Consider the following 13,480-nt stretch of genomic DNA (forward strand, 5'->3'; position numbering starts at 1 on the left):
CTGGTTTAGAATGGAGAGTGGGAATAAAATTTTTTTTAAAAAAAAAAATTTTTAAGAGGTCTTCAGGGTCTCTTTTGTTCCCATGCTGCGTTTTGAGGCGATTTGAAGTCAAGAGCCAAACTGGCTGGGGCTGCAGAGCACAGCTTGGTCTGGCCAGGCTGCTGAGGCAAATGGTGCTGCCAAAAGATTTATGAGGATTTGGGTGTTACACACCCCCTTCTGCTCTGTCCTTGAGGCTCTCTGCCATCCTAAAACAACAGCTAAGGGAAGAGGGCATCGCAGCCCTTCCCTCTACTCCCTGAGGCTGACAGAAAGAAGCTTTTGACAGAAAAGTCAGAAAAAAAGCTGGGACAGGAAAGGTAGAAGGAAGATTAGATAGAAAACCCACGAAAGAGAGAAAGAAACCGGCCGAACATGACACAAAGTCAGTCAGGAGAGCACCCTGAGGTGCCCTTTCAGGTTGGGGTTGCCCAGGCCGGAGGAAACAACCCTTGTCCAGAGGGGGTGACAGGAGCCCCAGGCCCAAATCAGCCACCGCGGCTCCTCCTGGGGGTGAGGGGAAGGCACAGCTCTGCCCTGAGGCTGTTCATCACCTCAGGCCTAGCCCACCATCGCCTGACAGGGCCGCCCCCTGACAGCAGCCCCAACCCCGCCGCCGCCGCCCGCCTCACACAAAAGGCGCCCGTTCCCGCCCCCTCCTATTTAAGCATCCGCTCGACCAATCAGCGCCGGGGGCGGGACTAAGAGGGGGTATAAAACCCTTGATTGACAGGCCCTGGAGACCCCGCTCCTATACGCGCGGATGGGAGGGGGCGAGCTCGCAGGCAGCCAATCACCAGGCGCGAGTAGACGCCTCGGCCAATCAGCGGAGAGGGGGGCGGGGCTAGCCGCGGGGTCAGGCCGGGAGTGGAGGCGCCGCTCGGCTCCTTCCTCTCCCTCCCGCTCGGCTCGCCGGCAGGGACTGCTCACCGCGGGATCCCTCCGCCTCCCCACCGGTGCTGCGTGTGTCTCCGTGCGTGTTGCCCCCTCCGCCGGCCCCGCTGCCTTCTAGCCGGGGATTATTTCCCTTAGCGGGGCGGCTCCGGTTCCGGCGGCGGAGCCCCCCAGGGCGGGCCCGGAGGATGGAGACAACCGGCGGCCGGCTCAGAGAAGGAGCCGCCCCGTGAAGAAGGGGAGGACGCGGGAGCGCAGAGGCCTGTTCGGGGCCCTGCCGGCCGAGGACCCCGCGGCCAGGCCGCGCCTCAGCGCTCGGGCCTGCGGCTCCCGGTACCGCCGGTACCCACCTGCGGGGGAAGGGAGGGAGGGAGGCGGGGGAGAGGGGAGGGGGTCCGGCCCGGCCCGGCCCTGCCCGCCTCCGGGGGCTGCCCCCCGCGCTCCTCGCCGCCGGGCCCCGTGGCCCCCCGGGGGGGAGGGGGGGGTTTGCCGGGGGGGCGGGAGCGCGGAGGGGGCCGCTCGGGGGCCGCGGGGGCTTTGCGGGGCCCCCTCGGGGCGCTGCCGCCCGCCCTCCCCGCCGCCCCCCGGGCGGGCTCCCTGCGGGCCGGGGGCAGGCGGAGCACCATGGTGGAGAAGCGGTGCCCGCGGTTGCAGCGGGACGGGGTGTACCGCTGGTTCTCCGAACTGCCCTCCCCGCAGCGCGTCGAGTTCCTCTGCGGCCTCCTGGACCTCTGCATCCCCCTGGAGCTGAGGTTCCTGGGGGCTTGCTTAGAGGACCTGGCCCGTAAGGACTATCACTCCCTGCGGGACTCCGAAATCAAGGCCAACAACCCCGCCGACCTGGGCAGCCTCACCAACCTGACGGACGAGGTGGTGCGGAGCAAACTTTTGGTCTCTCTCGCCCTCCTGGGGTCCGCGCACCGAGAAGCCGCCGGGGTCCTTTTCCGGACCCTGACCCACATCGATTCGGTCATCAATAACTATGGGCTGCAGCTCAACGAGGGACGCACGGGGGATGAGTTCCTGTTGCTCTTCACCATGGCATCCAACCACCCCGCTTTCAGCTTCCACCAGAAGCAGGTGCTGAGGCAGGAGCTCACCCAGATCCAGAACATCATGGCCAGCACCAGCAAGAATCCCAGCACCTCTACCCTCAACACCATGGCAACCTATCCTGGCTGCCACAAGGTGGGTATCCTGCTTTTTTCCAAGCCAATGGCACTGCTGCAGGGCACTGGGTTGTGTCTGCAGCTTTGATTTATTTTTTTAAAGCTTTCTTTTCCTACAGATAAATGCTGGCAGAGGTGACTTGCTTGGTTGCTGGGGGGGGATGGTCAAGGGAGGGCGAAAAAGAGGGGATGCATGGGTTTGGTTTTTTTTTTTTTACAAGCTTCTGACCTTTAAGTAGGAACAGCAGCACTGTAAACCTTAACTGATGGCTTCTGGCCATGCATCTTCTGAGGGAGTTGCATGGAAGACCGGTGGTTTAGTAAGGAAACAAAGATGTGTCTCTAGATTCAGGAACAAGCATCTGTTCAAAAGTTTCCTGGGAGAAGCTGGAAAGCAGAATCAGCTTTGGGAGTAGCTGTCCAGTAGCAAAGGCATCTTGGTGAGCCTGGGTTTTGTTCAGAAGAATGGCAAACGTTTTGAGTTTCTGATGCTGAAGGGAAAGAAATGTTGTGGCTGCCTGTCACCCCGAATCTTTGGGGTTATTTATTGGTCCTGGAGTCAGTGGTTCAGTGTCATTAACTTGCTAGCCCTTCCTTCAATTGCCAGCAATTAAACTGGAGAGTAACACTAAGAGGTGCTGTTAGTAATTAGGTGTGTTACTGACTACTTAAGTGCTCTTAACCAGCTACAAATTAGGGAGTCAAACTATTGTCTTGGCTGGGTTCTACCTGCTGGAAAGTTCAGACTGAGTGCCAGCCAAGTGGGTGCTTGTGAGCAGATAAACCAGGCTGGAGCTTTTGAGGATGTGTGGACCAAGTCAGGAAATAACAATTTGTCCTTCTCCTGGGAGAGATGCTGTGTACCTGGAAGCTAAGAAAATTCCTCCACTGGAGTAGTGTCCTGAATAAAGCTGTTTCTGAGGGCTCAGTAGAGATTCCATTCAGCTGAGCATTGAATTTCAGACTGAGGCAGAAATCTGTGCTTGATCTTCCCCTGAATACAGATTTCCTTCCGATTTAGTTGTTTCTTTGATTACCACTGCTTTAATTGTGAAATTTTGGGTGAGTGTTGCTAAACTCCTTGTTTCTCTTCCTCTTCCTTTCCTCTGTCTTTGAACAGTGCTTGTTCCTGACATTTTGTATTAAGGGGAAAGAGGAGGGGGGGGGTATGGGAATGCCTCTTTATTCAGTCTAAAGCTTGACGTGAGTGAAATATAGATGTGCAAGAATATTTCACAGAGCATGTAGAAGGGTATAATTAAAGCCAGAAAAAGCTTCTGTAACTACTTGCAACTTCCCTTATTCAAAAGATGCACGGGCCCCACGTTTGAAAGGGAGGGCTGTAAATCATACAGCAGTTTTCCTAAAAATAAGGTGAGCCAAAAAAAAAAAAAAAAAAGGTAACATTATGCAGGCAAGAACATATTTTAGGGTATGCTTTCAGAGGTTCCCAAGGAGTGTGTGATTTATGTAGCTGAAAAACTCCAGCACTATTTCTGTCAATCTTAAGATGGATGGAGAATCCATCCTTCCATTTTTTGTGCCAGCAATAAGGCATGCAGGACTGTCATTTGAATTTCCTATTTATTTTCCCTCTTCTGAGCCCATTAAAGGAGTGTCTCTTTAAAAATACATTTTTTTAATAAGAGATTGGCATTGAAGAATACTGTTTGCTACGTACAGAATAGTTGAGGGGGAACACAAAAGGTGACTTTGGTTTCACAGTATCTAGAATATACATTTTGGTTGAGCAGATGCAGACCTCATTTCTTAAGGCTGTTGCATTTGTTCAGAGTTGATAGCTGTGTAATTTTGCTACTTTTGGAGTAAGCAGTTGGCTTTGAACCAGGCGTTGGATGAAGCAAATGGAAAAAAAACAATGTCTTTCTCCATTCAGCCCTGTTTAAGTATGCACAAATAAATTCCAACCCTGTGGACTTAGATCTTGTGATGTTACCAAGTTATGTTGTGACAATATTTGTGTTGTAACATCACCTAGAAAAAAAAACCAATGCAGATGTCAAGAGAAAGTGAGCTGCTGCCTGCCAAGAGTCCTCTGCTCTTCCTCCTCTTTGGAATTGGAGGAGGATTTCTTTTCCCAGAGCCAACATTTTCTCATCACTCTTGTTGCTTTACTACAGCTTGAGCTGCCTGGGGCTGTGTTAAATTGTATGAATGCTGCTCCTAAATCCCAAGGGCAGACCTCTTGGAGCTCATCCTTAGACACTGAGGTGGACAAGTGGTCACCATTCCAGGTCCTGAGAAACTTTTGGAAGCTGGAATGGAGTGGCTGGGAAATGGCATGGAAATAGGGAGCTCCTTAAAAATAGGGGGTCCTTATCCTGCAGTGTTTGTCTTGTTCTGAGTGTGGGAATAGGGGCTAAAACTTGTGGGACCACCAAAGTTTTCTGCTTGGACCTATCCAAAAATGACCCAACTTGATAGTAGCTGCAACTTCTTTCCAGAGGACTGGAGCTTGCAGCCTTTCCACCTCTTCTCTTTCACATCTTGCAGTGAAATCTCAAATAGATGGTGTGTAACAGAGACTCAAGAGCTGATACAAAGTCACTGTAAACATTTCACCATTCTCCAAGTTGCTTTGGGGGGTAGGTAACACATTTGAGGTTGGTTAGGGATCCAGATCACTGCTTTTTGCTCTTCTTTTACTCCCTGCATTGCATTTCGTGCAAAGAGGCACAAAACAGCTGCCCTTTTTTTTTTTTTTTTTTTTTTTTGCTTTAATTTGTGGATTTTGGGATTATTCTTGGATTATATGAATCTAAACTTTACAGGAAAAGGTGGCTGTGGCTGACTTTAAGTAGGTCAGTAATTATTAGAGTCATGGTTTCTACTTGATAGTACAAAATGAACATTATGTTTCCTTGCCCTGAGTAAAGGGAACACTGCCCTTTCCACAGCAGGCTGGAGTCCCTGTAAAGATGATAATTTCTGCCCCTTGTCCTCTATTTTCTTCTGGTTTTGAATGGTGCCAGTGCTTGCAGGACTTGAGTTGTGGATTCTTCAAACCTTTTGCTGGTAGGCATGAAATCTAAAGTGCTTTATGGTTTCTAAAAATTGAAACCATACAAATTGTCTTCAAATGAAGCCCAGGCATATATCTAAAGCATCAGGTCTTTTAAAAAAAAATTTGCTCCTGGCATTAATGGGCTTATTTTCAACTGGGAATGATGCAACTGAGTTACCAGGCTGGTTTTGCACCTTAAGGTGCCTGTTTAGCTGTCTTGTATACCTTTGGCACAAGAGAGGATGGTTTTCTGGCCAGCATTTAGAGCCTGGCATCCAAAGGGTTATTTCTGTGCTGGTGTATAGTGCTTAGAGCTGGAAACTGCTGCTCTCTGGAGAGGAAGAGGAGCTGGAAGCATCAGGACACATGAAAACCAGTAGCCACTGGTCTTGTGCAAGCACACATCCAGGGGCTTTGATGGGTGAGTTGCCACTGCTGAAGCTGTGACCCACAGAAGAGGGAGAAATGTGCTGAAACTGTCTGCCAACCAGCCCCCCAGCTGTGTATGAATTCTGATAATGAACATCTGTAGGTGAAAACATGAATGGTTTTATTAACTCCTGGTTGCTTTGAGGCTGTAATGGTGCTGTCTTTACAGAGCCCTTTGGGATCGTGACATCCCAGGACCTAACTGGGACACTGGCACTCACCTGGACACAATAATCTGAATTTCTGCACAGGTTAACTTGATTTTCTCAGGCAGTCTTCATGCCTTAATAACGCTGAGGATGTAACACAGATAAAAGGAGTTACTCACCAACCTGTCACCTTGTATTTCCTTGTTTCCCCTCCTCATTCTGGGGAAGCAGGGCAATCAGATGATGCTTTGACTGTGCCCTGGCTGTGACAAGAGCTCTCCAGTGCCCTGAGCTGGCTGTGGCTTCAGCTTCAGGGGCAGGAATAGGAGGTCTGGCTGCAGCTGAAAGGAGAGTCAGAGCCACTGTAGTTATGTGGCTGTTCCAGGTTGATCCCTTGTGAATGGGGAGAAGGGCTCTTCCCTCCTCTGCTTTCAAATTCTGCCCCAGTGGCTATTTCAGGTTTATAGCATAAGATGCATAGGAGGTTCAAGTTGAATATCAGAAAGAATTTTTTTACTGTAAGGGTGACAGAGCCCTGGAACAGGCTGCCCAGGGGGGTTGTGGAGTCTCCTTCACTGGAGACATTCAAAACCCACCTGGACACGTTCCTAGGGGATGTACTCTAGGGGGCCCTGCTCTGGCAGGGGGGGTTGGACTAGATGATCTTTCCAGGTCCCTTCCAACCCCTAGGATTCTATGATTCTATGATTCTATGCTATTTTTTCACCCATGCTTATTCCATCTAAACCATGGAAATAACTAAAGCTGCACTGGGAGCTGTGTGGAGTTCTGCAGGGTGCATTTCAACCACCTTCATTCACCTTTCTGCAGTGTTTGCTACAGGTGACAAAGTACCTGTGCCATCTGCAGAAATATTCAGAGATTTTTTAATTTTTTTTTTTTTATTCTGAGGAAAGATGAGTTGGAAAAAACTAGTTAGGTTGAAACAGTGTCCTTAAGTCCTCACAGGGCAGGCAGTCTGTGGATTTAGTGATCTGTGTCAGACTTTTATGCAAGCTTTGTAGAGCTACAAGTAATGAAAAACCTACTTTTTAGCCTCCTAACCCACTGAAGGTGTTTCATAGCTTTAGCAGAGTACCACATTAATAGCAGTTCCTAGCTAGGATTAGAGGAGTTTAATCACTGATATCAGGAGTTGCTATCTCAGGAATGATCTCATTTTCATAACCACATGAAACAAACCCCAGGGGCTGGAGGGGCAGGTTTTGTAGCTTCCAGCTGTGCCATGTGCCAATCCTTCCATGCCATTTTAGGATTCTCAGTGCTTGGGGCAACGTGGATTACACAAACCTATAGATATTCCAATTAAGAAATGTGAGGCTTCCAGTTCTCTGGCTCATTTCTTACTGATAACACTTGCTAAAAAGTGTCTGTGGCTGATAAAATGGGTCAGTCTCAAACCTGCAATGTTTTCAGAAATGAGCTTTACATATACATGTAAATACACATATTCATATGTAAAATATGTACACATATGTATTCATATGTAAAAATCACATATACAGTGATCCTGGAAGGCAACAGCCTCGTGTAATTAAGATATTAATTACCACCAGATTCACTTTGCCCAATTATATGATAACTGGAATTTAAGGACCTAAATTAGTTGCCTTGGAAAGTGGACTGCACACCCAAACATCAGGGACAGAGCAGCCCAAAAAATTTGTATTGAGCTAATAATGACTCTGTTTTTTCCATGAACTATTTTCCCAGTTTTTGGGCAAGCTGAATGAAGTTCTTGTTTTAAGAGTGTGCTTCACTTCACTTGTTTAATTTACTTTTTTTTCTGCTAGTTAACTTGTTAGTTGTCAGTTAAGCAAGGCTGAGTCTCTACTGGAATAAAAATACCTTCTGTAAGGTGCTGAACATCTTGAATTGTCCCAGGGTTCAAACTCTTAATGTGTGCAGATCCTGCTTGGAAAAGCAGAGCCAGCAGTAGTTAAGCACACCCCAGGAGCATTCCTGAAGTCTTAGCTTCAGAGGTACTGAACAGCATCCTTGTTTGGAAGTATTTAACTGCTTGGGTTAGCTTTTTTTAAAATGTTTTAATTCCTAAAACTGGGGTTCTGTCATTTTAGGTGAATATTAGGTACAGCACTGCCTCTTTCTGGCAGGGTAGAGCTCTGATTCTTCCATGGACTTCTACCTGTGATGCTCAGGTGTGCTCTGGTTAAGGTGTTGTGTGCAGTCATCTGTGTTCAAATACTGCAGTGTCCATTTTACTTGCTCTTTACTTTCTCTTCAGTGTTCTTTTTCTTAAAAAAAAAAAAATAATTCCCAAGATTATAGATATAGATATAAGAATATAGATAAGAGTTTCTGTGAACACACAGAATCTTGCTATAGCAATGCTGGATCTAATTCATCTCTAGAAACAAGAACCATTGTCATACCTAAAACTAGAATTTCACCTGACTCTATGGCAGAAGAATAGAAGCAGGTTGAAGCTGTTCACTGCTGAGCTGTGAAATGGATATTAAAGCTGGCAAAGAGGTGTTCTTATGGTCCAGGTCTGTGTTATTTGCATGGGTTTTGTACATTTTGTGATGTAACCCATCACAAACGTGGCTTTGTGATGTTAAATTTTGTAATTTAAACATCTAAATGCCTTTTTCTTGCATCATGCAAAAACAGAATTTTTCCTTTAGTCCCCTTGGTGTGATTATCCAGTAACATCTTTGGGAAGGATAAAATTATTGGCAGGTGTTCTGGCCAGTGCAGGGCTTCAGGATTTTTGTAAATAGCTGTAGTGATCCAGAAATCAGATCAATTACTTCAGACTAAAATCTAATTAAATGTTTAATTAAGTGACCTGCCAAGTCATGATAAGAAATAGTGAAAGTGAAGATTTTTCATGCATATTATGAATTCTTTTCCAGTATCACCTTTTTTTTCCACCTTAAGTAGTTTTATTACACTCAAGTCATTACTTCAGTGGATACTGAGGGGGAAGAAGGAAGGAGAAATACAATTCAGTGAATTTGTGAATTGTTGAAGAGACCCAAGTGGCAGTGAACCAACCTACCAGGGAAAGGTTTATGCTATCATTGCTCAGATTATAGTTCAGCAGACTTTTTAATTGCTTTTTTGACTCTCCTTTTACCTCCCAAATACAGGTACTGGACCTTTGGGGGCAATTTCATAATAAATAAATATGGTAGCTGTAAAGTCCATATAATATGGACATGATAAACATTTTAAAAGCAGATACCATTAAGGGCCAGAGGCTTGTGCAGCAGACAGGACCATGCTACACTTTGAATTCTCTTGAAGTTTTAGGTACTTTCCCCCTCTTCCCTCTGCTTTAGGCTTTGGTAGCATTCATCTGAAGAGACAGAGACATAATTTCTGTATCAAACCCCAGGTGTAGAGCAGTGGTATCTCTTTAAAGGTCTGATTGCAATCAGTTATCTGTTTTGATTTCACATCTTTGCACAAGCTGGGTGTTGCTGGGTGTTCCCAAATGCTTCCTTTGACTCTGTCTTGAGTGGCAAACCCAGAGCACAGTGGAATTAAAGTCTGATTACACTCTGGCAGATTGTTCCTTGTATGAACAGAGCAGTCACAATTTGTTAAGCAAAGGATTTTTAGTGGAAATGACTTCAGTCTATAAAATAGAAGCCAGAGTTTTTGTGGTTCATCTGCTTTACTGAATTTATAATGGAGTTTTGTAGCAGGTGAGGTTGTCCCATAGCATTTAAACCTCATTGCACTGCACTGATAGTCTCAGAGGACCAAAGCATCTCATCTGTCATCCCATTTCCCTCTGAACTGCCTCTTCACCCTTTGTGTTTGAAGATGGATTCCTTTTTACCCAATTCCTGTGAGAATAGGTGTGGGACCTTCTGGAGGTGTAGAGAAACATGGAGGTGCCTGACTTGGTGGATGCTTTTCTGGGAAGCCCCTGTTGGAACTGCATGGATTTCTAGCACAAACCAAAGCCTTTCAGGTGAATTCCTGTCCCACTCCAACAAAACAGCTCAACCCCTGTAAACATAAGTGCTGAGGGCTCCACTGGGATGTGGAGAAGTTGGATGTGTTTTAAGGTGTTCTTTAAACCTCCTCATGGAAGAGCCTAAATCTTCAGAAGGAGCAGCTTGAAATTTGGGGTATTTGGGTGTATAAGAAAATGCAGAGGTGGTGCCTGGGGCTGTGGTTTCCCCAGCAGCTGGGCAGCCTCCTGGCTTGGTGCTGCTCAGGGGAAGGTGCTTGAGTGCTTTTTGTTCCTCCTGGTGTTTTGGGCTCAGTACACTTGAGTTTTAGGTCCTTGATTTTGTTTCTGGCTCAGGCTTGGATCACTGAACACAACCCCATCCACTGGTTGCCTGGCACCTGAGTGTTAGCAATGCCTTTTTCCACCCCAAAAAAAAAATTCTTTAGGAACCTGAAGGTTGGGAAACAGCAGCTCATCTGCCTGAGCATGCAAGGGCTGTAGCCTTGCCATGAAGCTTCTGCTGGAGCATTTTTGCAAACAGGATTGCACTGTGTTAAAGCCTCTGGTGTTTAACCTCTAAATAAGCTGCTGTTAAGCCCCACTGATATGAAACTGGGAGGAGTGAATGGAGTTAAGTGGGGTTTTCCCTCTCCAAATGCAGTCCTGACTGCACTCTGATGGATTCTCTGCATCAGCCCCAGATGTGGAGATCACTTTGATTTGTTTGAATGGAGACTTCTGAAGCAGGTCTTGGCAGAAGCTTTCATCTGGAGGTCTTTACCAGTGCATTATTGGCCACTTTTGAAAACTGAACATCATGTGAAAAAGTTTTCCTGCAAGATCAATGGGAGAATATGTTTGTGTGGCTTTTAGCTGCAGCCCTAGGATCTCATTTAACTGATTCCTTTTAGATTTTGTTCACTTTTCCTGTGTAATGCATGGCCTAAATTTCATACCTAACTAGGTATAAAAATCTGTTTACTCCTTTGGATCCTGTATCATTGCTTCCCTAAATTATAAGTCATCTTATGCTTTAGGTATAAGCTATGTTGATTTTTACTGCTGGCTCCACTTGAAGCTAAGTCAGCAAATACTTTGCTATTAAACCATGTATTTTCTGTGTTCTCCCTGGTTATTTTTCAAAGAAACATATAATTACTGTTTTGGTGAAATTCTTGCCACGTTAAGTTTGGCTTCTCTGTCCTGTTATTTTTATGAAAGACTTTGCTGTATTAAATGATGGGCACTGGCCCTGGAGAACAAAGCAAACAATTCCTGGCTCTGGCTTCACAGATTTCCCATTTTTAGGTTGACTTCCATTGTCTTGAATGGTGGCAAAGCCATGTCAGGGAGCAGTGGCTGAAGGAGAAACACTGCCTCTTGAAACAACTCTTCCTGGTGATTTTGATAATTATTTTTTCATTCCCCTGTGTGCTTTTTGATGGGTCAGATTTTGAAGAACCAGCCTAGAACTTTTTTTTTTGCTGTTCCAAGGAGATACCTGCCTGTTAGTACCTCTCTGCTGGGAAGAAAAGAAATCACTGCATTCTGCTGGAAAAAGATTATTGTTTGCTGGAAGTTGGGAAGTTGAAAAATGGGATAATGGCCAAGGTTTTAGCAACTGGTGCCTTGACACCTTTGACCCCTGAGCCAAAATAGTTTCTTTTCCTGATTAACTCTTGGGGGTGGAGGGCTCCAGGGTGTCATTCTGTGAGCCTCTGCTTAGCCCCTGAAGCAAGGGTGTGCTTTTCAGTAGCTGGTACCAGTTTTTATATTTTATTACTATGGAGAATGAGTCTAAGAAGAATTCAGGCTGAACCTCAGTCATTAGGTAATGATGAATTTTATTTTCATTTATGGTTACTGTGTTAACCTGAAATTCAAGCAACAGGAAAGGTTTTAATCTGGCAAATCAAAAATTAATCTCTGAGCCAGATCTTTCTTATGGAAATAGTAGATGCAACATTTGGGTTGGGAATCCCTTCTGCACCCATTTGAGTGGGGGCACCTTTGAGTCATTGATGAATAAGCAAGTGATAAAAGAGTTTATTATTAATCTAATTAAACTGGCCCTCACCAAAATGCTGTGCTAAGGGTAAGATTAAGAATTGTGGAGAATATTTCTATTGCTGTAACTGTCTGGGGTTGCTGTTGTATTTGATTAGTATTCAGGGACTGGCTCTGCTGGTGTTCTCAAATAATTTAAGCTGAAAAACCCAAAGTCTTCTTTTCAAACGTCTGATGCTGTGACCTCTGAGACCTTGAGGCATTTGTGAATTTCTCTGCATTTGTAAAATGTCACTCCTGTGGTTTGTGATTACACATAGCCTGAACACTTCTGGTTTTTGTACCACTGAAGTTTCTTCACTGTGGACTTCAGTAACCAAACCTCTAACAGCTCTGGAACAGCAGATGCTCCTCCTTTAATGGCTTTCTGCAGAGATATGATAGATCCTAAAAGGTCCAAAGCTCTTTGCTTACCACTTCTCTGACTCTTTATCTGCCTGGAATGCCTTATTCTTCATGCAGAATCCACTTAGTAGTAGTTGTTTGTGTGGTGCCCAAACTAGAGATTGCAGATGGGGTGAATATTCCTCCAGAATTTACCTGACACTCATTTCCTCCAGTTGGATTTGGATGAGTCCTTCCTGAGCACCTCCTGGTAAACTTTTGCCAGTGGTTCTTCCAGCTCTTCCAGGACAGAATCTTCTGCAGTTCATAGCTGATAAGTTGTTTTTTTTTTTTTTCTGTGTTTTGCTTGGCCTCAAATTAAAAGAAAAATATATAAAGGCTGTCACTTTTGGAAATAAAGCTTTAATTCGCAAAACATTTTTCATTATTTTACTTTCCCCAAACAAATCCAAACCTTTGCAGTATTGCTATGTTTAAGTCAGTGGAAAAAATGATTTAAAATTTGGAATGAAAGCTTTAAGCAGTGAAATTTGCTGCTTATAACACCATTCAGCTCACTAACAAAGTGCTCCATTTGGAACTAATCAGAGCTTTGTGATTTTTTTTCTGGGCCAATTTGAAACTGCTTTGCTTTGATGTGTGACTGCATCAGATAGTACATGAGCTCAGTCAGTCGAGACATATGGGCTCAATTAATCTTTACCAAGTATATAAAAATTAAATCTTTAGAGGAAAAAAAATCAGAGGTTACGTGTAAACAAAATGCAGATTTTGAAGCTGCACAGGGTGCTTGTTGTAAGGGTAGTGGAGAAAAGGGAATAGGAGCTTGGAGGGCAGTAAGGATCTTGTACCAAGCTGCTTGCTTGGATTGTTCTGAAGCCATGTGGCTGTGTTCTTCCTTAGTTTCAAGTACTGCAAGTGTTTATTTTTTCTGATTATTCTAAATATTTGGAACTCGGATAACATAGCTTGCCTGAATGAATCTCCTTTTCCAGCTTGCTCTGTTACTTGGTGCCTTTTTCTGCAGTCTCCCCCTTGCCAGGAGGATGCTGGTGTCATTGCTCAGCCTGCTGGAACTTCCTCTCAGCAGCCATCCAGTGGAATAGGGAGAGTTTAATGAGCTCCAGGAGAGAGGTGGTGTGAGAGAAGCTTTGGTAAAGACTGAATTTGGCAAAGAGATTTAAACTATTCCCCTTGTTCTTCGAAGTTTTAAAAGCTTGGAGTTCAGTGGCTACTCCTGATGGGAAGCCTTGATAGTGAGGTTTTGTTGCTGGTGGAAAGCTGCCCTGAAGATGCACACAGTAAACTTTATTTTTGATCAGAAAGTTAGTGCTGGAAAGGCAAATACCTGCCTGTAACCCTGCTTTGTCCAGTTCCAGATTGATTTATTTGCACATATAAAGCTTTT

At 45.3% G+C, this 13,480-nt stretch overlaps 1 protein-coding gene across 2 annotated transcripts in view; it reads left to right on the plus strand.

Annotated features, from left to right (window-relative positions):
- The first annotated feature begins 1,420 nt into the window (after nt 1-1,420).
- Nucleotides 1,421-13,480, plus strand: part of ZCCHC14 (zinc finger CCHC-type containing 14) — a 53,278-nt gene continuing 41,218 nt past the window's right edge. For both annotated transcript variants that reach the window (XR_011728392.1, XM_071756583.1), the window contains exon 1: nt 1,421-2,121. Coding sequence is in view for 1 of the 2 variants with exons in the window: in XM_071756583.1 (XP_071612684.1) it covers nt 1,558-2,121 (564 nt within the window). In the remaining variant the exon portion in view is untranslated. The remainder of the gene's footprint in view (nt 2,122-13,480) is intronic.

The sequence above is a fragment of the Heliangelus exortis genome, chromosome 13 (genome assembly GCF_036169615.1).
Source record: "Heliangelus exortis chromosome 13, bHelExo1.hap1, whole genome shotgun sequence".
NCBI classification, from domain to species: domain Eukaryota; kingdom Metazoa; phylum Chordata; class Aves; order Apodiformes; family Trochilidae; genus Heliangelus; species Heliangelus exortis.